This window comes from Girardinichthys multiradiatus, chromosome 15 (assembly GCF_021462225.1).
Source record: "Girardinichthys multiradiatus isolate DD_20200921_A chromosome 15, DD_fGirMul_XY1, whole genome shotgun sequence".
NCBI lineage: Eukaryota > Metazoa > Chordata > Actinopteri > Cyprinodontiformes > Goodeidae > Girardinichthys > Girardinichthys multiradiatus.
The window spans coordinates 19618833-19643941 of record NC_061808.1 but is presented as its reverse complement, the minus strand read 5'-3'; the positions used below and the strand labels follow the sequence as shown (position 1 = coordinate 19643941).

The 25109-nt window shown below is 40.3% G+C and overlaps 2 protein-coding genes across 2 annotated transcripts; both read left to right on the top strand.

The window, feature by feature from the left end:
• Nucleotides 1-264: 264 nt before the first annotated feature.
• Nucleotides 265-13996, top strand: LOC124882485 (retinitis pigmentosa 1-like 1 protein). Its single transcript, XM_047388907.1, has 6 exons — nucleotides 265-348; nucleotides 2203-2839; nucleotides 11768-11933; nucleotides 12190-12362; nucleotides 13566-13757; nucleotides 13916-13996. The coding sequence occupies exons 2-6, from the start codon at nucleotides 2348-2350 to the stop codon at nucleotides 13994-13996; spliced, it is 1104 nt and encodes a 367-aa protein (XP_047244863.1). The 5' UTR covers nucleotides 265-348; nucleotides 2203-2347.
• A 4835-nt stretch (nucleotides 13997-18831) lies between these two features.
• rp1l1b (rp1 like 1b) lies at nucleotides 18832-24572 on the top strand. Its single transcript, XM_047387413.1, has one exon. It carries the CDS (start codon nucleotides 18867-18869, stop codon nucleotides 23922-23924), a length of 5058 nt encoding a protein of 1685 aa, XP_047243369.1. The 5' UTR covers nucleotides 18832-18866; the 3' UTR covers nucleotides 23925-24572.
• Nucleotides 24573-25109: the final 537 nt, after the last annotated feature.

Sequence of the window (25109 nt, the reverse complement as noted above, 5' to 3'; positions counted from 1 at the left end):
CAGATATTTGCTCAGTCATTATGTATTAGTAAGCATTCACCTTGATCCCTAAAGAAAGTTTAACTGGCTTTATGCAATGGTAAAGTCCAAGTCATGTGTCCAAAGCCTCAGCTGATTTTAGTTCAATCTCAGAGTGATTAGCAAGGCTTTTCAGTCTATCCTTAGTGTCCCTTGCATCTGATTAGCAGGCAGGCCAACTTCTGCAAAGAAGCTTTTGAACTGGTTTGCGGATCAAATACTTGCCATAGTCCCGGTGTCTCATCAGGAACTTCCATCCGACTTTCTACAGCTTTGGAACTGTATTTCATTTTTTCTCATGTAATTATCTGGAGTATGGCTGTATGCAATGTAAGTATTCTTCTTCTTAATCTATGCATATGCACCTGATTATATTCACCTTATTTTAGCTGAACTGCTCTATTTCTTGAAGTTTTTTCGCTGGTTAGAACTTTTTCTAGACCTTTTGACCAACCCAAAAGGTATATCACATTAATCAAAGGATCCAAGCCCTTGTATATTATTTTTTATGTTGAGTAAAGATTTTAAAAAAATAGCATTACTAATTCAGCAGGTATAAACAGACACTTTATTTGTTAACAATAGCTAATTTGCAGTAAAATAGACTCTACTCTCAAAAAATTAAATGAATATATGCACTAAAATATATATAAACTTTATTAGACAGTTAGAGTAGCATTCTATAATTTCCGCCTTCCATTAACCTTTTTATTTGCACAGGGAATCCAAATTTATACTGAAAGGTATTTGTTTTGTTTCTATTAATGACCAGAAATATTTTTTTCACATTTGAGGATTTGACTCCCATTGAAGTCATAGACCACCAGGATGATATAAACATGGAGTGTTAATATTATTTCAGTGGAAATATTTAGTCACCACTGTAGGTAATGAAAGAGCATTGAAACATCTATGACAAAGAATATATTGAGGACACACACAGGGCAAACACAGAATTTACCTCTAATCCTGAATTAACAGGATAAAAAACATTTTATTCAAGATATATTTGACACAATAAAAGACTTTTGTAGCCTATAAATGGAATAAGATCTAACTTATGTTGGCAGCATGATCTGTAAATGCGTTTTTAGCAGTAAATGACTTTTCCTTGTCATGTTTTTATAACAGAGAAAAAAAAACACTATAAAAAAGTATAGCTAATACAAAACAGCGGCTGACAGACAAAGCAGTTCTTTATGAATGTCAGTCAAGCTTAGCCTATTTTACTACATGCAGAATTTCTTGCTTAGCATTTCATTGTAGACAGGAAGGCATTTCATCCCTTCCCAAAAGAAAGAATTGTCATCAACCCCCTAAGTATTGTCACAATAAGAATACATTGTGCTCATGTGAGATATTTTGGCTATGGTTAGTAATCCTTGGATTTTTATTGCAGGAGAAACTGGCAAACAGTATATTTTTGTCAGAGACAGGGACAATCACTGAGGTAATGTCCACTTTCACTGCTTGTACAGACGTAAGCTTGTTATTTAAAGACACTTGGGGGATTTATTTCTGACTGTATACCCATTATCTGTGCCTTCATTTACTGTTTGATCGCCCCACTAGTCAGTACAAACCTAGTGTAACAACCATGTCCTGCTTAAAATGCCAAAGATAATTGTAGATTACATCTATTTTTGTCATTCAGCACTGTAAGCCAAAGCATTAAGGAGTTTGCTGTGCATGAAACTTAATCAAAATAGTCTGTGGCCATAGCTCTTTGAGGTCACTATTGTCATAGCTTATGCCTGTTAACATTTCTAGTCATCGGATTGTGAGAGGATTTTTAAATCTTAAATTTAGGAAAATTCTTAGGAGAGCAGGCAAAGATTTGTAAAAAGAGCACCCAAAACACAGCAATGTTTCACTTTCTATAGGTAAATTATTAAAATCTACAATTGTATTGTCCTGATTACAAACAGTCTGTAAATTATCTTCTTATAAGCAAATTTGTGGACAGACAAGTTTGCATGCTATAGCAGAAAAATAACAATAATGGTGACTTACATGTAACAGCTTAAAATAGATAAATAAATAAAAGTATAAAACTGGGTTGACCGTCATTAAGGTCATGATATAAAATTGCAGTTTTTAATGCATGTTCTTGCAGTTTTGATTTTAATTAGAGAAAAAATACATGAATTCCAGTTGTTCACTACTTTCTCATCTTTCTCTTAGCGTTGGATAAGTGGAAGTTATGAAGAAAAGTTCTGGACCACCTTTCTCTAGTCCACTCATCTCAAACATCGGTTTGAGATGAGATGAACTTTTTTCTGGTCTTTTGACATCTCAGACCCAATCATCAACATCACAAAACGCCAAGATGTCCTGTCACAAGCACAACTTCCATTGCTTCAGTGCTGTTGGAAGAGAAGGCTATCACAAATCCTCTCTCCCCTTTGAGCATCACACCACCTGGCTACCCAGGATCCCCCAACATGGCATGGCAGCCTATCATGAATTAGAACAGGAATGTCGTCTTTGCTCCACGTACAGACATGTACAAACTCTAGAAGATGCAGAAAACCAACTGTTGCCTTTCTATCACACCCACCCACCATATCATCATCAGCCGCACCAGTATGTTCTCAGGGGGCCAAGTGGACATGAAGAGACACACTCAGCCAATGAATGTCACCTTCATGACCGAAGAAACAATAAAAAGATTGTGCTGGTGAAAAACAGCGACCCTTCATTTAAGAAGACCATAATGTTGCACTTTAGGGGTCTACACAGCTTTGGTCTGTTCTTGGAAGAGGTCTCTGAGCTTATGCAGTACCACATCAGGAAACTGTACACTCAGGAGGGCTATAAGGTGAGGTGAACAAGATTTAGCCACAGCAAGTATATTTCACCCTGTTGTTGTAGTTTTATTTTTCTTTAATTAGTTGTAGAAAGATTATTTGTTTTTTTATTTAGTTAAATGACCTAATCCAATAATTACAGTCATGCTAGGAATACCTTTTGCTTGCATTGGTTTGACATAATAAAAATACAAAAACAAAGTATGATAGAGCATGTTAACCCCTATCCCTAATGCACACAGAAGACTGCAAAAAAGAGTGAAGGTGAGGACTGTAGTGACTAAACAAACGCTCAAAATCCAAACTGAATGCAAATCAAATCCACAGATTTAAACATGAACAATGTAAAAATGTCCTATATAGTTTTTTATAATTTAAAACGCAGTTAATGTATCTCAGTATCTAAGCAGAAAGGGTAACCTCTCCAATGAATTCAGATCAGTTAAATGCACAACATAACCTGACATATTATCACATAACATTAAAGGCTGTATGGTGGTGAAGTTGATAGCAGCAAAAAAGTCCTGGGTTCAAATCCTGGCCAACGATCTTTCAGCCTGTTCCCATGCATTCATGGGTTTTCTCCAGATACCCCTCCAACAGTTTAAAAATATGCATGTTAGGTTCAGAGAACTGTCTTGGGTGTATCCCACCTTTTACACAGTGACCGCTGGAGAAAGGCACCAGCCAACCTTCGACCCTACAAGGATAAGCCCATATAGACTGTGAATGGATATACTGTATCATTATAGCAAAATTATAGAAAATAACAGTATATGAGAACCATATTTTTTAGACCCAAGAAATATTTTCCTGATGAAGAACATAGATAATAATCTGCATATAATATAATAAGCAGTTTTTTATATGTTCAATGACATTAGAAAGGATTTTAAAATTCCCCTGAGTAGAAAATGAAACTGAAGAATAAATCATGATTTCATTAAAAGATGCATTCAAATAGCTTTTCATCCGGTACCAAATAGCTAGCAAATACTATCTTTCATTGATATATGGCAGTGATTTAATCAGTTAGTTATTCTACTTAAGTTATGCTGGTAAACAAAAAATAATACATAAAGAAAGAGGACAGCAATTGATGTGACATGGTGGGCATAAGTGGCATTTATAAAACTAGTGCATTAAGAAGATATTATCATTTAGTTGGAACTAAGTTGTTTTTTTATCCAAGTGGGATAAGGATTATCAGTGTGGGTGTGTATGAGGGAATGAAATAGGGATATTCCTTCACACACCCATTCAGACTGTGGATATCTCCCCAAAAGCCCATTAATCTTAGTCAAATCAGAGCTATTTTTGAGAGGAGAAACAGGTCAATGTTGAAACGTGGCTGCTATGATACCAGAGGTGTTTCAGAAATGTGACTTCCACGGTGGCAATTAATTATCTTCACCTGGGCTTTGTGTGACCACAGATGAAGCCATTCATCTGCCTTTTCTGACAACAGATTTAAAATTTAAAAGTGCGAAGTCATCAAAACCAACTGCACATAAGAAAAACGAAAAAAATTCAATATGTCAACCTACTTGTTTTAGGGCGTTTCCCTGTTGTCAACATAAAACCTTGGCAGCAGTATTCAATACTGAAAAGCATACATGGAAATGAAGTTAGCCACTGGTGAAGTGTTATATTTGATGTAGATACTTTACAACTTCTATTTTGAAATACCAGTCACAACTGATTTATTAAGCCAAACAGAAAAGGTTTCACAAAGCTGATAAAAAAATCAAGTTTTCAGACTGGGGAGGAGAAATGGGTCTTTAATATCACCTTCTATAATTCTAAGCACTGATTAGTGTTTAGGACTGATATATCACTTCTTAAGTTGAAGTTATAAAAGATCTAGTGAATGAAATTTAGCTAGACCATCAAGGGAAAATCTACAATAAAATGTTTGTGTCATGATAAATTTAACTGCTTTGACCCACATGCAGAAAACACTCAGGAGACAGGATTTAGGTTTATTTTCCTTTAACACATAACTTCAGGTAATGGACCCGGGACTGGAAGCACACCAGCTGTATGGAGAGGGAGAACAGGTAATTAGATGAGGGGTTAAGAGGTGAATTTAAAAGTTTGAAGATCTTGTTTGCTTACGGAGTGGAGCTGAAGGAAGTCTTCAGAGGGGGAAAAAGATGAAGCGGAGCCTGGGAGGTTGGTGGATGTCTGTTGTGCAGGTAGGACTTGAAATCCTCAGATGAATGGTTTGGAGGAACACAAGCTTGGATTGCCTTTCCAGGATAGACGATGCCAGAGTGAGGTGAGTGCACTTGGTGGTGGATTCTGTACTCACGTTGGAGGGTGGACTAGGTTCGCTTGCAGGTTGTTTGAAGGTTTGGAGCTTGGAGTCAGCCAGCTGGAGCTTAGTAAGCGAGGGAGCTTGAAGTCAGGAATACTTGGGATCTTGCCAGAGGAACGACACCGAGACTGGAGCCTGGAGGTCAGGAAGACCTGAGGAAGAATAGACACAAAAGGTAAGTTCTTGGGAGAAAACCCCCAGAGTTTTAAACAAGCTTAACTTGGCCAGTAAGTTACCACTATTGGCAAACACTCAGGCAACGAAGCGCTGACTGTTCGCTCCTCTTAAACCTCAGGACCTGAAGATGAGCGACACCTGTTGCACACCTCCACACGGAGCTCCGGCGCCATCTGGTGAGTAAGCACAGTAAGCAGCAGGCAACAAGTTCCCCAGGCCCCGACATCATCACCACCTCAACGGCCGCCACCTGGTGGCCCAGAAGAAGCAAGATAATCAGATATCAAAGACAGGTCACAAATGAAAGAACAGGGCACCCAAGATCGGTCCTCAGGACCGTAACCCTCCCTGTCGAGAAGGTACTGCCAACCCCTACCTCGCAGACAGGAGTCCACGATCCTTCGAACCGAAAAGACCGGGTGCCCCTGGAAGTCCCGGGTGGGGGGAGGGGGTTTGGCTGGAAGGCAGAATGTACTGGTAAACACGGGTTTTAGCTGTGAAACATGAAAAGTGGGATGAATATGGAGACTGGGAGGGAGACGAAGGCAGACCGAAGTGGGACTGATCACAGAGTCTATGACGTAAGGACCAATATAGCAGGGGGATAGTTTTCTTGACATAGATTTTAAAGGAACGTCCCATGAAGACAGCCAAACCTTCTGGCCAGGCTGATACTGGGGGGCAGGTCTGCGTCTCCTGTCAGCAAAGCGTTTGTTCTAAGCCGCAGTGCAGTGAAGAGCTTGTCCGGCGGAGTCCCAGATGCGCTTACATCGACGGATGTGGTGTTGAACTAATGTGACAGCTATTTCTTTCTCATCAGATGGAAACAGGGAGGTTGATAGCCTAGGGAAACTTCAAAAGGTTATAGGCCAGTTGCAGCAGAAACGTGGGAGTTGTGTGCATACTCGATGCAGGGAAGGTACTTGCTCCAATCAGAGAGGCTGGCGGAGGTGAGGCAACGGAGTGCAGTCTTGAGCTCCTGATTCATTCTCTCAGACTGTCCATTAGATTGTGGGTGATAACTGGAAGTCAACGAGACCTTAGCATCCAGGGCCAAGCAGAATTGCTTCCAGACTTGTGAGGTAAACTGGGGACCCCGATTGGACAGGATGTCTTTAGGAATGCCGTGTAGGCGGAAAACATGTTTCACTAAGAGTTGAGCTGTTTGGAAGGCTGAAGGGAGTTTTGTGAGTGGAATGAGATGACATGAATTTAAAAAACGGTCAATGATGGTTAAAATAGTGGTCATACCTTGTGACTTTGGAAAACCTTTAACGAAGTCCAGGGAGATGTGGGACCACGGTCTTTTAGCTACATAGAGTGGCTGGAATAACCCCGCAGGTGGCTGATTTGTGGTTTTGTTCCTAGCCCAAATCGAACACGGATGCACATATTCCTTGATGTCCTTGTGCATGGAGGGCCACCAAAATCTTCAGCAGACAATAGCTGTGGTGCGACTAGCTCCAGGATGAGCAGAGAGCAGAGAATAGTTGTGTGGAACCAGTGAATTACCTGGGGGTCGGACTGAGGAGGGTACGTATGTACGGTTGGGAGGTCCTGTACCAGGATCAGGTTCAGATCTCAAGGCCTGGTTCACCAGATCTTCTATCTCATATGTGATGGTTCCAACAGTGCAACTGGGAGGAAGGATGGGTGCTGGTTCCTGTTCCACATCATCTGAGGAAAACTGTCTAGAGAGGGCGTCTGGTTTTATATTTTTTTAACCTGGTCTGTAAGAGATGGTTAGGTTGAAACGGGAGAAAAACAGAGACTAGCGAGACTGGCGAAAGTTTAAAAGTTTGGCTGTCTGTAAATATGCCAGATTTGTATGATCAGTCCACACCAGAATGGGTTGAGCTGCGCCCTCTAGCCAATGGTGCCACTCCTCCAGAGCCAATTTAATGGGGAGCAGCTCACGCTCTCCAACATCATAGTTTCGTTCTGCTGGTGACAATCTGTGTGAAAAAAAGGCACATGGGTGAAGTTTATTATCTGGATTAGATATTTGGGATAGAACAGCTCCCACACCGGAGTCCGAAGCGTCAACTTCCAAGATAAACTGCTTTGCAGGGTCGGGATGGACTAGAATGGGTGCCCGAGAGAATCTCTTCTTCAGGGAGAGGAATGCGGTGTTGGCTTCCGGAATCCACTGAAAGGTCGATTTGGTGGAGGTGAGAGCAGTGAGGGGAGCAACTGTCTGACTGTAATTTCTGATCAATCTCCGGTAGAAGTTTGCGAACCCTAAGAACCGTTGCAGCTGTTTGAGGGACTCCGGAATGGGCCACTCCACGACGGCTTTTATTTTCTCCGGATGTGAGCGAACCTGCCCACCTTTGAGGATGAACCAAAGGAAAGTAACAGATGGTTGATGGAATTCACATTTCTCAGCTTTTACAAACAGTCTGTTTTCTAGGAGGCGTTGGAGTACAAGCCTCACATGATGGCGATGTTCAGAGAGATTCTTGGAGTAGATTAGGATATCATCGAGGTTATCAAAGACGAAGATGTTCAGGAAGTTTCTGAGGACATTGTTTACGAGGGCCTGAAAAACTGCTGGGGCATTGGTTAAACCAAAAGGCATTACCAAGTATTCAAAATGACCAAGTGGAGTTTTAAATGCTGTTTTCCACTCGTCTCCTTGGCGGATTCTGACTAAGTGGTATGCATTACGGAGGCCAAGTTTTGTAAACACAGTTGAGTCATGGACCGGTTCACAAGCTGATGAGATGAGAGGTAGAGGGTATTTTGTTTTTAACGGTGATTTGATTTAACCCCCGGTAATCAATACAGGGTCGTAACGTTCCATCTTTTTTTCCAACAAAGAAAAACCCCGCCCCCAATGGTGACGTGGAGTGGAGAATGATGCCTGCGGCTAAAGAATCATTAATATATTTCTCCATGGTTTCACGCTCAGGATGAGAAATATTGTAAAGTCTGCTGGTGGGCAGCGGTGCTCCAGGAAGTATATCAATTGCACAATCATGAGGACGGTGTGGTGGTAATGATTGAGCCTTGATTTTGCTAAATACTTGTCTAAGGTCTTAATATTCCTCTGGGACTTGAGATAGGTCAGGCACTTCATTGTCTTCGCTCGCCGGGGTAGATGTCTTAGGGGAGACGGCTGACTGTAAACAAGAAGACAAACATTTAGTCGACCAGGAATCTATGCGGCACTCAGCCCAATTTAACTGGGGATTATGCTGCTGCAGCTAAGGGAACCCTAGCACCAAGAGGGATTGAGAGACTGGGAAAATGTAAAAAGAAATAAAATCCCTGTGATTACCTGAGAGAACAACCTCCAGAGGTTTGGTTCTGTGAGTTATTTTGTGAAGTGTTCGTCCATCTAGAGCCTGAACTCGTTGCGGAAGTTGGAGAGGCTCAGTTTCAATACCGGCTTGTTTTACTAACAGATCATCAATTATATTCTGTTCACTTCCTGAGTTGATCAATGCAGATACCTCCAGTGAATTCTGTTTAAACAGTAAAGTTGCCGGAAGAATGAATCGAGGTGATTGCGGGGCTATTCGTTGGTCCACCGACCTCCCCTTTAAAGTCAGCGGACCCCCTCTTTTGGCCGCACATCACAAGCGGCTATGAAATGATTAGGTGAACCACAATACAAGCATAGATTTGATTCTCTTCGTTTCTGCCTTTCCTCAGGAATTAGACGAGTCCACCCCACCTGGATGCGTTCGGGCTCTGACGTGGAAGTGTTCTGAGAAGGCTGACTGGGGGTGGATGAAGTGGATGGTACGTTGGGTTTTACAGCAAATCTCTCCGTTCAGGTCTTTTTCCTCTCCCGAATCCATTGGTCAATTCTAGCTGCCAGAACAATTAAATCATTTAAAGTTTTAGGCTCTTCCAAAACAACTAACTGATCCTTCAGTGATTCATTCAATGACTAAAAAAATGCTGATTTTAGAGCACATTCATTCCATCCAGAGGCTGCGGCAAAGATTCGAAATTCGACTGAATGTTCCGATACTGATCGATGGTTCTGTTTCAAAGTCCATAACTGGCGGGCTATGTTGGTTTGGTCTGTCTCAGTAGAGAAGATTTGTCTAAATTCTTGAATTAATTGTTCATAGGTGCAGCAAAACTGATTGTAATTGGAGAATCGAGCCTCAGCCCATCTAAGCGCCTTGCCTGTGAGTAACTCAACATAAATGAAATTTTGACATCATCGTGTGGGAAGGAATGAGGTGAACGGTTGAAAACTAGTGAGCATTGTATGAGGAATCCTCCACAATCTTTACCCTCTCCGGAAAACTTTTCCGGGTTTGGGGAAGTGACGTCTCTGGAATGCGGAAGCTGCTTTGAGACCGGAGACTCGTTGCTGCCACCTGTCGTCAAGGATGTCTGGCTGTTCAGAGTGTGTTGTAGTAGAGCCGCCATCTGCTCGAGCTGCTGGTTGGTTTGCCTTTGACTTTCTAGGAGAGAACGGGTAGTATTATCATGGGAGTGAATCTGATGACTATGATCTGATAAGGTTCTTCTAAGTGAATCTGCTGGGTCTTGTTGGCCTGAGTGTTCTGTCATGGTAAATTTAACTGCTTTGACCCACATGCAGAAAACACTCAGGAGACAGGAAAAGGTTTAACAGTTTATTTTCCTTTAACACATAACTTCAGGTAACGGACCCGGGACTGGAAGCACACCAGCTGTATGGAGGGGGAGAACAGGTAAGTGGATGAGGGGTTCAGAGGTGAATTTAAAAGTTTGAAGATCTTGTTTGCTTACGGAGTGGAACTGAAGGAAGTCTTCAGAGGGGGGAAAAATGAAGCAGAGCCTGGAAGGTTGGTGGATGTCTGTTGTGCAGGTAGGACTTGAAATCCTCAGATGAATGGTTTGGAGGAACACAAGCTAGGATTGCCTTTCCAGGATAGACGACGTCAGAGTGAGGTGAGTGCACTTGGTGGTGGATTCTGTACTCACGTTGGAGGGTGGACTAGGTTCGCTTGCAGGTTTTTTGGAGGTTTGGAGCTTGGAGTCAGCCAGCTGGAGCTTAGTAAGCGAGGGAGCTTGAAGTCAGGAATACTTGGGGATCTTGCCAGAGGAACGACACCGAGACTGAAGCCTGGAGGTCAGGAAGACCCGAGGAAGAATAGACACAAAAGGTAAGTTCTTGGGAGAAAAAACCCAGAGTTTTAAACAAGCTTAACTTGGCCAGTTAGTTACCACTATTGGCAAACACTCAGGCAACGAAGTGCTGACTGCTCGCTCCTTTTAAACCTCAGGACCTGATTGAAGATGAGCGACACCTGTTGCACACCTCCACAAGGAGCTCCGGCGCCATCTGGTGAGTAAGCACAGTAAGCAGCAGGCAACAAGTTTCCCAGACCCCGACAGTTTGAATCAATATAGACAGGAAATCAGTAAAGCTAAGCCAATACTGGGGTGATGTACACGTGTTTTCTAGATTCAGTTAAAAGGCATTTAGTATAAATATATCAGATCTATGACCCATAGAAGGCATTAGAAGCAGAAATATCCTTTATTGTCCCACAGTGGGGAAATTCACATGTACCAGCAGCAAAGTGAAAGGCAAATGGAAGCATGCAGATACACACAAAGGTAAAAAACCAAAACAAAAAGTAAGAATAACAGACTGTACAGTAAGGGACAATTTACAGCATTAAAAATACTGTACAGTAAAATGTGCAATTGAGTAGGGTGATTTGAAAAATGTACATTGTGCATATTTGTGCAGAAAAAGCAGCAATAGACTAAACAAAAACTGAAAAAACTGTGCAGAAGACAGCATGGATTTAAACACTTATTAAGTCTAACAGCTGCTAGGAGGAAGGATCTCTGATAACGCTCCTTGTGGACCTAGGACGCAACAGTCTGTCATTAAATGAGCTCTCAATAACAGACATGTTATTTTAAAACAAGTCCTTCTGTCTTCCACCACACTTCCACCACCTGCACTTGGTCGAGGGTGCATCCTACGACAGAGCTGGCCTTCCAGATGAGCTTATTTAACTGCTTCCTCCCAGCTGTAGATAGACTGCTGTTCCCAACATACATTACCATAGAAGATGGCTGATACCACCACAGTCAAAATAGGTCTTCAAGAGCACTCCCAGCAATCCAAAAAGAAAGAATGCTTTGTATTATAAATAAAATCTAATTGCCCAAATAAAATGTGTCTTAGTTTTTATTAAGACGAATATAATTTGAATTTATAAATTGTCTTTATTAAACCTAATTGAATTTACAAATAATTATGCTATTTATTGAGAATATCATCTGCAAAAAAAGTGTAATAGCATCTATGTTTTCCAAAAAACACACCCATTGTGAAGCATGTACAATGAAACAGGACAGGACCCAGTATACAAGCTTGAGGAGCTCCACATGTAATTGGTGGATTAGTGATGTCAAATATTCAAATATTCACTGTATAGCTTTACAATTAAATAAATCTCTTGTTTTTTAGGTTGACAGCATTCAGAGCCTCCTGCACTGCCCAGGTGTTCTCATTTGTGTGGGACGGGAGCCTTCTCACCCATTAATCATGGATAATTTTGACAAGACATCCAGCTACACACTTCCAAAGCTGAGTGGGAAGTCACGTGCCACTGAACACACAGAAGGGAAAGAAAGTAGGAGAAACTGTTTTTATTCCCAATACAATCCCTTGACCCAATATTAGTTCATTTTAAGGCATGAGAATTCTCCTCAATGCAAGACACCACAGTTTCTATTTATTACCTCCTAGATTTTATGTCACCAAAAGCAAGCATTTCTTTAATGAATTTCCAGGCTGTAGTATAAAACATTTAGCAAATAACTACAGATGCAAAAGAAGACTAATTTGTTTTTATTTTTCTCTTTCCTATTGCTGTATGATTAACTAAGGACTCACTGCAAAGACAAGTATCATCCTCCCAAATTTGGAAGATGACAACAGAGCCACCAAGCACTCGGTGTCATCTGGCAAATCTGTACCAGACGGAAGAGACTCTGCAGACATTGTTAACTCCTGCCCACCTGGTGGTGACAGCATGAGAGACGATGACATAGAGAAACAGGTTCGTGTTAATAAAGACGGGAGTTTGTCCATGGAGATGAAAGTGCGCTTCAGACTACCAAATGACGAAACATTACATTGGTCTACAAAAGTAAATAAGACAGCGGGATGGACCTATGATCATATCAAAGGTCATAATAACCCTAATTTAACAAAGATTAATGATGTGAGATGTTCAGAATCTGAAATCATGTCTGCTGATGAGACTTATTTCACTCATCACTATCAGGGGCACAAAGAGAAACGTCACTGTCCTTACTGCTGCAGTCACTGCCAGGGATATGAGACATGGAAAAATGTACCAGGGACACAAGGTGCAAATCGGTGTAGTCATTCTTCTAGTTCAAGTGCATCCTCACATATAGTGGTTTCCAGAAAGACAGTGATTGAAAGGCAAACTATGTCGAGATCGAGTGAAGAGCTTGCAGACCAAGTGGTGGAGGTTACGCAGATAATGGAGGCAGCTGAAATGGTGGACTTTTGCACCATCCAGAGGGAGACTTGTTCACCAAAGTGCAATGTGAAACCATCCACTATGGAGAATGATGAATGTACTAGTTTATACAACAATCAAAATAATCTTGATCTCAAAACTGCTCAAGAATCATGCCAAGAAGAAGAAGAACAAGCTGGATATGTTACACGTGCTTCTCAGATATTCACAGGTGATAAAGAAAAGGATAATGGTAATGATAGGTCATTTTCTCAAATTAGCAACCCTGACAGAAAAGAGACCAATGAAATGTTTGATACAGGGTTGCTAATTCAACAACTATCTCCAGTCTCAAAAGATAAAGCATCTAAAAGTTCAGAGCACCACACCAAGCCAAAAACTTTAAAACCGTCTTACTTCTGTCACTGTGGAGAATCTGCAAGTGCTCAAATTGAACCAAAAGAAAAAATTAAGACCAAATCTGGAGCAGAAGATGAGATGCAAATATATAAATCTAGTGCCATGTCTGTGGAATCAGATACATCTTGTAGATCAAATAAATCTGAAGAAATTCAGAAAGTGCAATGTATAGAAGAGGGGGGAAGATCCAAAAGTGCCATGTCAGTTAAATCAAACGCCTCAACAAATTGCAATTCTGCTGTTTTCGATGTTGCAACTGAAGGATTGCAAGCAGGTGATGACAAAGAAATAAAAGAGAGAACATCCAGCAGTCTGTCTATGAAATCCTTTAAATCCTCTAATTCTGTAAAGGCACCACATGTACAACATAAGTCAGAAGAGGATCTGGAAAAACAGGCTATGGATGATTCAGAGCTGAGGACACAGAGTTCGCTGTCAGCTTTATCCACTGTGTCAGCTGAATTAAAGACTCTAGCACAAGAGGCATCTGAGGAGGACAATCAGAATACAGCTGAGGAAAACGAGAAGGACTCTGAACCGAGAGTAAAAAGTGTAATATCTGAGAAGTCTAATGTTTTAACGTCAAGAACTTCAGAAGGTACAACTAAGAAAAGGCTATTGGACAATCAATCTGAAGGGGAAATAAGACCAAGTTCAATGTCTAATACTTCTGGGAGGTCAACTGTGTCTCCAACATCTAGTATGTCACTGAGACAGGAGGATACATCTGTGAGAGCAACCAGTGCTTTGTCATCAAAATCCAATATATCTACAAAATCTAGAGAATCAAAGATCCATGAAATTTGTGTTACAAAAAAGGCTAACATCACAGAAAATTATAACACTGAAGGTGTGAGTGAACTGAGACCACAAAGCAAGCTATCAGTCAAATCAGAAAAGTCTGTCAAATCAAATAAATCTGCAAAGTCTAGCAAGTCTAAAACATCAAAAGTTGCTCATAATGAAAGTTGTGACAATATGAAGGATGATTATTGCAACATTACAGAAACACCAGATACTGCTGAAACAAGAGCCTCAAGTGTGGTGTCAGATAAATCTGTTGGATCAAAATCTGTCACACCCACTAAACAAAATGCCTGTAGAAATGATGAAGCAACTGTAGAAAGGGCAGGGAGTGCCATATCATTTAAGTCTGACAAGTCACACACCTCTGTAGTATCTTTAAAATCAGAAACTTCTCAAGTTTCTACAAACCAAACTGATAATCTTTGTGATGAAAACAATTATCTGCATGCTACTGCGGGGAGATCAAGTAGCATGTCAGATAAATCCATGAAGTCAAACATTTCAGTAAAATCAAGTAAGTCAAACGGCTGTCACAAGTTGGATAAAGGTGATATGACAAATGAGGAGCGAGGACCTAGTGCTATGTCAGTAAAATCATCTCAATCAGATGTGACAACAGAATCAACCTATTCAAAAACTTCTGCAAAATCTAATCCGTTAAAGCCAAGTGATGCTATTGCTGAAGGAAATTCTGTAGATCAACTTGAACGAAGAGAAAGAGCTCCAAGCAATATATCAACTGCATCTGCCAAATCCTCAAAGTCACATGCTTCTGCTGCATGTGTAAACGATAATGCCTCTGAAGTCTGTTGTGATCCCCCTGAAAGAATATTTAGTGAAGAAGAGATTGAGGGAAGATCAATGAGCTCAATGTCAGTGCAGTCAGTTAGGTCAAATATCTCTTCAAGTTCAAGTAGGTCAAACTGTTCTATTCATGCTCCACCTGCTGAAGCCACTGACTTGTTTAATCAAGAGAGAGAGGAAATGAACACTGAAATAAGAGCAGCAAGCAGCACATCAACCAAATCAGTTGAGTCACAACAAAAGGGATCAGGAAGTGCTATGGGTGCTACATCAACAAAATCAAATGTTTCTGCTAAATCCACCAAGTCAAATACTTCAAACATGTGTTCAAGCATAAGAAATGGTGAAGGCACTAGTGAGGAGACGATTCAAGAGAGGGTCCTGAGTGCACTTTCAGTCAAATCTACAAAGTCAACTGCTTCCACTGAATCTACAAAAACAAAATGTTATATCAACGCTCTACAGGAGAAAAGCTCCAAGACCTCTAATCAAGAAAATGACAATGAGCTGCCTCAGGAAAGACCACCAAGCAGAGGGTCACCTGTTTCTGAGAGATTTGCAAAGTGTGCAGAGAGACCACATAGCACTCTATCAGCCAAATCAAGAGTTTCTGATATTGAGATAGTCGCAACTGCTGAACTTTCTGATGAAGGAGATTGTGAAGATGAAACTGAAGAGAGAGCTCAGAGTGTACTGTCAACTAAATCTGTAAAATCGACTAAGTCAACAGAACATGATGGTTTATATGAAAACATATCTAATCATGGAGAAAGAGCTTCAAGTAATATGTCTGCCAGATCCGAAAAATCAACAAATTCGAATATTTCGACAGTGTCTAAAAAGTCAAAGGTTGCTGCAGGTTGCTTGGAGGGTGTCTACCCAGAGGAAAGAGTTGTTGAAGAAAAGAGTGAGTTGAGACGAATGTCACGACAGTCAGTTAACTCAACTGTTTCAACAAAATCAAATTTGTCAATGCACTCAGCTTATGTCGAAGGGGAAGATGGCTCACTGGCCAATGAAGTGGAGAAACACAATGAGCGTGGTGAGGATAGACCACCAAGCAGCATGTCAGCAAAATCTGTCCAGTCATGCATGTCAGAAATATCAATAAAGTCTGCAGAAAGAACACAAAGTTCTTTGTCAGCAAAATCTTTTAAATCAAGTACTACTGAGGTTTATTCGGGAAAAAGTCCTGATGAAAATAACATCATTGGACCAACACAAACAAAGTCAGAGAGTGTGCTCTCATGCAAAAGTGAAAGGTCAGCAAGTTCTGCCAAATCTACCAAGTCAAATGGACTGGATATTCGAGGAGATGAAAAAATGGTTGACGATGATGAACATGTGGAGAGAGCCCCAAGCAATCTGTCAGCCAAATCTGAAAAATCAACAAAATCAAATGTCTCTAAAGGATGCAAAACAGTTTCCAAAGTTTGTTTGAAACAGAAGGCAGTTGATCCTGACAAAAGAGGTGCAGAAAATGGCAGTGAAAATAAACCTTTATCACCGCAGTCAGTTAGGTCAAATACCTCTGTAAAATCAAATAGATCAAAATGTTGCATTGATTCTCTAGTTGCAAAAAGATTGGATATTTCAGATAATGAAAATGACAAAGAGACGAATATAGAAAGAACACGGAGCAGCATGTCAACAGGTTCAGTCCAGTCAAGTGTCTCAGATATTTCTATCAAGTCTGAAGATAGAGCAGCAAGTGCTTTGTCTGAAAAGTCACATGCTTCATTGATATCAGAGATAACAAATATTTCTGAAGTCCCGTCTGGAATACCTGCTCTTCCTGAGGAGGTAGACAGTGAAGATAAAGAGAGGACACAAAGTGTCATGTCAGTCAAATCTACAAATTCATCAATATCTGATAAATCAACCAAGTCAGCAAGACTGGATCATGAGAAACACACAGAGAGATCATCCAGTAATCTGTCAGTCAAATCAGGGAGATCAGCAAAATCAAATTTATCCAAAAGATCAGAGGTTTATGAAGTTCACTTGGAAAACAGTGCAGACAATTGCGATGTAAGAATTGTTGATGGGGAGAGTGAAGGAAGCACAATTAGTGTAGTGTCTGCTCAGTCAGTTAGGTCACAATGTGAAACGTTTGACGATGACAATAATGAAAATGAAAATCATGAAAGACCACCAAGCAGCACCTCAGCTAAATCAGTCCTCTCGTGCATTTCTCAGAAATCTGCCAAGTCTGCAGACAGACCACCAAGTGCTTCATCTGCTAAATCAGCAAAGTCACACACTTCAGCAAAATCAGTCCAGTCAAATATTTCTGATGCAAAGTCTGGCAAAACTGTGGAAATGTATAAAAAGGGAACTGAAAGTCATGAAAAAACAAACAGTGCTCTATCATCAAAAACGGCAAAGTCAACTACTTCTACAAAATCTTCTAAAGTAAAAGAACATGGAGAAGATGGCCAACATAAAGACAGAAATCCAAGCAGTATGTCTGCCAGATCAGCAACATCAGCTAAATCAAATGTCTCTGCTGTTACTTGTGAGCCTAGTTCTAAAAGTGGTGACGAAGATACATCTCAAGAAGACAATGAAATCAGATCAGTGAGTTCAATGTCAATCCATTCTGCCAAGTCAGATATTTCTGCAAGATCAGGCATGTCAAAATGTTCAACTGATATCCCAGGTCATGAAATCATGAAAAGACCAGATTCACCTAGTGCAATGTCTGCACAGATTTTAGCTGGTTCAACAGAGGGATGTGCATGTGATCTTGATCAGGTAGAAAGACCAATAAGCAATTTGTCAATCAAATCAGCGAAATCAGCAACGTCAAATGTTTCTGGAACATCTACAAAATCAAAAGCTTCTAACATCCCATCTGAACAGGAAATTGCTGCTTCAGATATTGAAGGGCAAGGAAACCCATTGTCATCCCAGATGACCAAGTCAAATGTTTCTGGTTGTTCAAAAAAGTCCAGATGTTCGGATGTTTCTGATAGTATTCTCAATGAAGAAAATACCAATGAAAGGTCATCAGTTAACACCTCAGCTAATGTAAAAACGACAAAGTCCAGTACATCTACAAAATCCTGCGAGTTACAAAAACCAGGTGAACAAAGAAATGTGGAAAATATGAACAGTAATTCATCCATCAAATCAACAACATCAAGACATTCAGAAGGCAGATCAAATGATTCTGAAACTTTGGGCCTTTCTCCTGAAAATTTTGTATCATCGGTATCCACAAAATCAAAAGCTTCACATTCACAGACAGCCAATGAGGAAGATCAATCACAAAGGACTCACAGTGCGTTGTCAAAAAAGTCTGACGCTTCTTCAAGGACCATACAGTCAAACAGATCTCACATCACCCCTACGAAGGGGATTAGGAAAGATGATGACAAATTAATAGATCCTGATATACCTACTGAAGAATCTGATGCTCACAGTGATGCAGATGCTTTAGAGAAGTGTGAGAGAACCCAGAGTCCTGCATCAAAAAAATCCCCAAAATCAAAATATGATTTTGTTCTATCTGAAGAAAGTTCTAAATTTGTGGAAGAGAGGACAGGTAGTCCTGTGTCAACAAAATCAGATCTATCTGAAGCATTAAGCAGATCTGAAGTCCCTTATGTTACAGTTGAGGAAAGTGAAGACAGATCTATTACTGCTACATCATTAAAATCCAAAACTTCAGGGCGCTCAAAAAAATCAAAAACCTCGGAAATTCAAGGAGCAAGAAGTGCAAGAAAATCACAAAGTTCTTTGAGTGTGCACTCACATTTGTCTGTTAAGTCCAAAAAAACCAATGTAACAGATATGTCCACTGCCAGTGTGGTTTCTAAGAACACTGGAGAACATGTGACTCCTACAGAAGACAGTACACCCTGTTTGTATAAAGAAGTCAAAGATGGTCCAACTGATAAAAAACATTCTAAGACCAAAAGGTCAAGAAGGCAGCGTACAGAAAAGGCAGACATTTGTCCAAATAAACATCCCATAATTTGCCACGCAGATTCAGCTGAAAGTGACAAGTCACATACCCTGTCGTGTTCAGATAATATGAAAGAGATTTGTGAAACTTTCTCCCCTGGAGAATCCGAATCTCATGTTTCAAAGAGGATAGTAAACGGTATACTCAAAGCTGCAGACACTGTCTCTGATAAAAGTGATATGGATGCACATGACTTTGAGCTGGTTCCATCTATCTTACCAAATGCATCACCCACAGAGGTGGTAAATGAATGGCTCAAAACCTTACCAACAGAGAGTGACCTTTATGATATGGAGGAACTTAATGAAAACAGTGATGGAGTAAAAGATAATGTTGCAGCTGAGGAAGCCAATGGAACAGAAGATGCTGAGAAGAATGAGTCTGAAGCTGAAAATTTTAAAGTAAATGGCATGGACAATGTCCACAATGATGACAGCCAAAAAAGCACAGAGTCACCAAATGAGGATAAAACCTATACTCAGAGGGAATGCGGCTCAGAAATGTTCAACTCCTCCATACAAGTCATGAAGGTACTTTTAAACTCTAAACTTGACAGGTGCAACAGTTTACCAGAAATCTCACCTGTGTATGGGCGTAAGTTAAGTATGTCAGCTAAAGGTCTCTTAGACTGCTTTGTGAAGCTGCGAATAATAGACTATGACCCTGAGAATGCAAATGAAAAGAATGAAAGATACCAGGAGCTTATGAGTATTCTTCAGTCTCTTTGGCTTTCAGATCCTCCAGAAAAGGAACATATACAAAGTACTACTGATCATCATTCTGTTGAGGGCGAGTACAATCACACCTCATCATCTGGTGTGGATGTAAACAGTGGATCTACTGGTTCTGGGAAGAGTAGTGATGGAGTAAAGAGTAGTAATGATGTGAACGTTGATGGATCGCATCCTCAGAACAGTTTGACTCTGATAGACAAAGCACACATTGAAACAGATGCCCAGTCGAAACCTGAAATAGAAGAAGTAAAACAGGAGGAGGATGACCCAGCCACAGATGAAACAATAAGAACCATTGATGGTCCAAAAGAACTTCCTGAAACACCATCATCCTCAAACAAGAGTTCTGGAGAATCCAGCGTTAATGACAAAAAAGTCTCCAAGAGACTGTCTCAAGATACTGATCCGGTTTGGGTGCTGACCTTGCTGAATAAAATAGAAAAGCAGTTTATGACACATTATATCAGTGCAATGAAAGAACTAAAAAATCAATGGAGCCTGGAAGATACTGATCAGCTTGACAAGATGATAGATGAACTCAAAAGTGAGGTGCACAAAAAAATTCAAATAAGCATTGACAGGGAAGTGAGGAAAATCCGAGGCAGAGGAGGGTTACCAAAACCTCCTAATGAGGCAATATCCAGAGGTTCAACTAAACAAACAGAAGAGCGAAGACGGAGGATGAAGATCAAGCAACAACAGTCGATGGATTCACAAGCTGAAAAAAGCGATTCAACAACAGGGACATCCGATAGTGACCAACGAGGTGAAAATATTGATGAATACTGTCCGTGTGAAACATGTGTGGAGAAAAAACTTACTTCCAGACCACCTCTCTCAGCAGAAGTCAAAAGAACTGCACCTGTTGTTAAGGACTATGACCTGAAAAAGATTCTGCTGATGAAAACCACAACTGATTGGGAAGCTCCCTGTGCAAATGACAATGACACAACAGTAGAAACACTTGTAGAAAAAGTTATTGTTGGGGCCATGAAAGAAATAGAATCCAATGAAGTGTACAAAGTTAGAGACAAACCCCCTGAATTTTCAGCAGATGAAAAGGAAAAAGATAATGTCAGCCAAGATGGCCAGGCAACTATTAAAGAAACAGGTAAAGACTTTGCCATAGACAATGAAGGGGAGATAAGCAAAGCAGGAAATGAAAGACCAGAAAGTGAGAGTGGAGCCACAAGCACAGTTGGAGACACAGTTGAAACAGCGTCAGAGGAAGGGACTGACGATGCAATAACCCCAAGTGGAGAAATTGGATCCAATGCAATTATCGAACTGGAAGAAAAAGATACAGATATGTTGGGAAGAGTGTCTGTGGATGAGGATGAACAAGAAATAACTGAAACCATGTCCTCTGAGCACAGATATATCACTGCTGCTACGAAGGAATTACCTAACCACTTAAATGAAATGAATGATGATACTGATGCAAACACTGAAGTCCAAAGTAAAGAAGAGTCAGAGCAAGAAGGGAAAGATGCTTTAGTGAAAGAAGTATCATCAACCAAAGTGAATGCTAACCATGGGGAAGCAATGAAGGATTGGTTAAATATGAAGAGGAAATTGCTTCCATCGGTGCGAAAAGTTCTTCAAGGTAAAAAGAAGAAACAATCAATGATGAATGCCAAGGTTAATGACACAGTTATGATTAATGAAATGGTAAAGGATCGGACAGAAGAGGAAGAAAGCGATGCTGAAATTGCTGTGGTACAAAAAACTACAGTCTTAAGCGAAAATGCGTCATCAGAAGAGGCTGATTATAGCGAGGCTGACAATAACGAACCTGCAGTTGAGGTTAATAAAACACAAACAACCGATGTGAAATTCAGCGAAGAAGAGGATGAGGAGGCAGAAATGGACGAGGAGAGCTTTTTAGAGATGACATCTAATGCAACCTTGTCAGACGATGAAAAAGCAGAAACATCCTCAATAGCCACAAGTGAACATGGTTCCAAGAATGATATGATTGTAGAGCAGACTCTTGTGGCAACTTTAACTGACCAGAACTCTGACATGGAAGAAACTGGGGAAGGTACCACCAGTGACCATGACTCTGTGGAGGAGTCAGGTGGCACCAGTGATGGAGATGAAACTGAAGATGAAAAGGAGACTACAATTGATGAACTATCAAGTATACAAGAGGAAGAAGCAACTGAAGATGAGCTTTCTGTTATAAGTGAAACAGAACTGAAGAAACATCTAATCACTGTAGTTGGATATGAAGACGCAGAAGAAACCAATGAGGCAGAATCTGAGGTTAAAACATCTGAAAGAGATGTTGAGAAGGGCAGCATAGCTGATGAGAAAAATACCATTTCTCCTGTGAATTCAGATGATTCCCCAGATGAGAATGAAGCGGCTACAGCTAAGTTTTCTGAAGGACCAGATGAAGGGGCAGAAGATGGGATGGTTGTTAGAAATCAGCCTGCAGTCACAGGAGAACATAAAATGGTTTTGCCACCTGGAACTGATCAAGAATATGATGAAAAAGACAAGGAAGGAAGACAGGTTGATCCAAAAGAGGAGATGGAAGCTGCAGATGTTCTCAAGAGTTCTTCAGTGAAAAGTGAAGATGAATATGAAGAATCAGAGACAGCTGCAAGTGAACTTAAATCTGAGAAAGACACAGCAGAGGAAAAAGGAACAGGCACAGACGAAGAAAAGCTTTCTGCCATCAGTGCAAATGCGTCTGGAGATGAAAACAGGGATTTATCAATAGAAGATGAATCATCAGAAGAATACAATAAAGGAGGAACCACTGAAAATGAGATCTCTACTGATAATGGTGAATCAAAGAATGAGGTTGCTAAAGATGAAACTGCAGCAGATGGGACAGACATTGAAATAATTGAAGAAGCAGGAACAGTTGATGGAGAAGAAACTGGCACTGCTGGTGAGAGTGATTCTACAGAAGACATAAATGGCATCACAAATGACAATGAAACTGCAGAGGACATTGATGCCATGAGTAGTGAATTATCGAATGAACATGCTGAAAGTGATACAAAAGCTGAGCAGACTGGGGATGAAGCAACTGTGACAGCTACAAGTGTACAAGAATCGGATAAAAATGAGGTTGTAGAAGAGGAAGAAGTGGTTGACTGGGAAGAGCAGCCTGTTAAAGTAAAAAATAGATATGATCTTGTTCTCACAAGTGAAGCTGAAGATGATAGTGAAGAAGATGAGATTATTGCAGATACAACTGAAAATGAATCTGGTAAGGATGCAGTGGAAGAAGCCATGAACAGGCAGGGATCTGACTCAGGAGATGAGACTAATGAAGAGAAAGAAGACAAGCTTAAAGAAGAACAAAGTATTGAAGCTACTGATGCGGAGGAGGAAGATACAGTTAAAAGCAAGAGTGACTCTGCAGAAGATAATGATGCCTTTTCAAATGATGAAACATCAGCTCCAGAAACAGAACACGAAATCAACAAGCCCTATGAATCAAAGGAAAAAGAGCCAGGAGAAACAATAGATTGTGAAGAATCTGATGGTTCTGAAGAAACTGATCCAGGATCTCAAATTGAAGGAAGCTCCAAAGCTCTGAGTGAAAATGAATCTGAGGAAGAAGGCAACAGTTCAGGAATAGATGATGAAAGGTCTGCAAACAATTTAACAGCAAGCACAGGGGAAACCACGGGTCAGGAAGACACATCAACAGTTAAAGGTGATGATGAGTTGAGAGACAAGGATTCAGAAGCCAAGTTTGAAGATGAGATTGCAGTTGAGACTTCACAAGAATATTCTGATGAAAATGAGCCTTTAAGTAAGGCTGAACATGTGGTGTTGGCCAAAGAACTTAAATCATCAAGAAAAGTGGAAGAAAGCATTGAAGATTTTCAAGAAGAAAAACAAAGCAAAAATGTTGAAACATGTGATGTTGACAAACTAGTAGAAGATGAAACACCTCTTGAAGAATCTGAATCAATTGAAAATGAAAGTGAATCTGAGTCCAAATGTGAAGATTGCTCTGAAGCTGCTTCTAAAGGACATGAAGATAATAAAGTAACAGATGGATCTGAAGAAGAGAATGAACCACAATTTACTGAAATGGAAGATGACGATAGTGACACACCCCATGCAGGCTGTAGTGAAAGCTTAGGAGACTCAGCAGATGGAGAAGATGAAGCTGAGGAAGACTCGGAACCTGAAGAAGACACTAATAATGGACAGACATCTTTTGCTGCAGACAAGCTGGAGAGTTTAGATGCAACTAAGAGAGCTGCCAAGAAAACATTAATCCCTCTAGATACTTTAAGAAAAGAGAGAACTGAGTCAGAGGATGGAGCTTATGCTGATATTGAAGATTCTGAACATGAAATACATGGCCAAAAAGATGTTACAAGCCTCGAGTCAAAGAGTTTGAAAAAGGTATAAGTTGACTGTGACAAAGAACATCAAAAGATTGGTTAGCATGACTAATATGATACTACAAGTTGGAAATGATCTGGATTATTTTAATTCATCAGATATTTTTAAGACAGACTGCTTACATCTGAAAAGTGAACGGAGGATTTACTGTATTAAAAGTTTCAGATAAGCAAAAACCAAAAAACTGCATGCACTTTGTTATACATTTGCATGGAAAAGATATCTGAAGTACTTGAATGTATATGCTGTATGTAGAAGATTTCCATAACTGTATATTGCTGTAGTGCATGTACTCTGTTGTGGCTGGTTATATTCTATTTGTAGGATTAAACTGTGTTTGACCATATTTTATCTAAAATACCTCTATTTTAAACAAAGTTATATATTTTTCTAGTCATAATAAAATTGGATGACAGTTAATATTGAGTGGAAGCATATTTCCAAACTCAACATATTACAGCAGACAAATATATTGCACAAGTGGCAGGGAGCAATGCTTGTTTATGATATCATAACACATACTTTGATTTTGGTCTGTTCTTAGAGTATGCAGCTGTGTCTCTCAGTCAGAAAGTACATTATTCTTTGTAAGCTTTTGCCGGCTGTACTGCAGAAACTGTAACAACTTCAAAAATAAAAAATTGTAAAATGGTATTTTTATTCATTTTTGTCATCATCCTAAGAAATGTAAGATGTGAAAATTATATTTGACATTTCTCTTTAAAACTTGGGCTTGATGTTTCCCATACAGTTATAGGTGTATTTAAGGCAGATGAGAAGTCCTTGAAAAATACACCTACATAAGTCCGAGGCTTATCTAGATGATAAAGTATGTTATCCAGAAGGATGAGATTGGCATCCTCTGTGCCTCCATTGGCCCTGTAAGCAAACTGCATGGGGTCTATGTGGTTGGTCCCTGAGGACATGAGGTTTTTACTCACCAGACATGCTATGCATTTGCTTAATAGACATCTCAGTCAGTCAGTCATTTTCTACTGCTTATTCCATAGTGGGTCACGGGGAAGCTGGTGCCTATCTCCAGCAGTCTACGGGCGAGAGGCGGGGGTACAGCCTGGACAGGTCGCCAGTCCATCGCAGGGCAACACACAAACAATCATACACACACTCATTCATGGCAATTTAGAGAGATTAACCAATTAACCTAACAGGCATGTCTTTGGACTGTGGGAG

Excerpts from the sequence above, each read along its gene's own strand:
- rp1l1b (XM_047387413.1), top strand. The coding sequence starts at position 18,867 with ATGAAAGAGATTTGTGAAACTTTCTCCCCTGGAGAATCCGAATCTCAT.
- LOC124882485 (XM_047388907.1), top strand. The coding sequence starts at position 2,348 with ATGTCCTGTCACAAGCACAACTTCCATTGCTTCAGTGCTGTTGGAAGA. Across the intron at positions 11,934-12,189 it reads ACACACAGAAGGGAAAGAAA|GACTCACTGCAAAGACAAGT; the intron begins GTAGGAGAAACT and ends TGATTAACTAAG. Across the intron at positions 12,363-13,565 it reads ACGATGACATAGAGAAACAG|GCACCACATGTACAACATAA; the intron begins GTTCGTGTTAAT and ends AATTCTGTAAAG.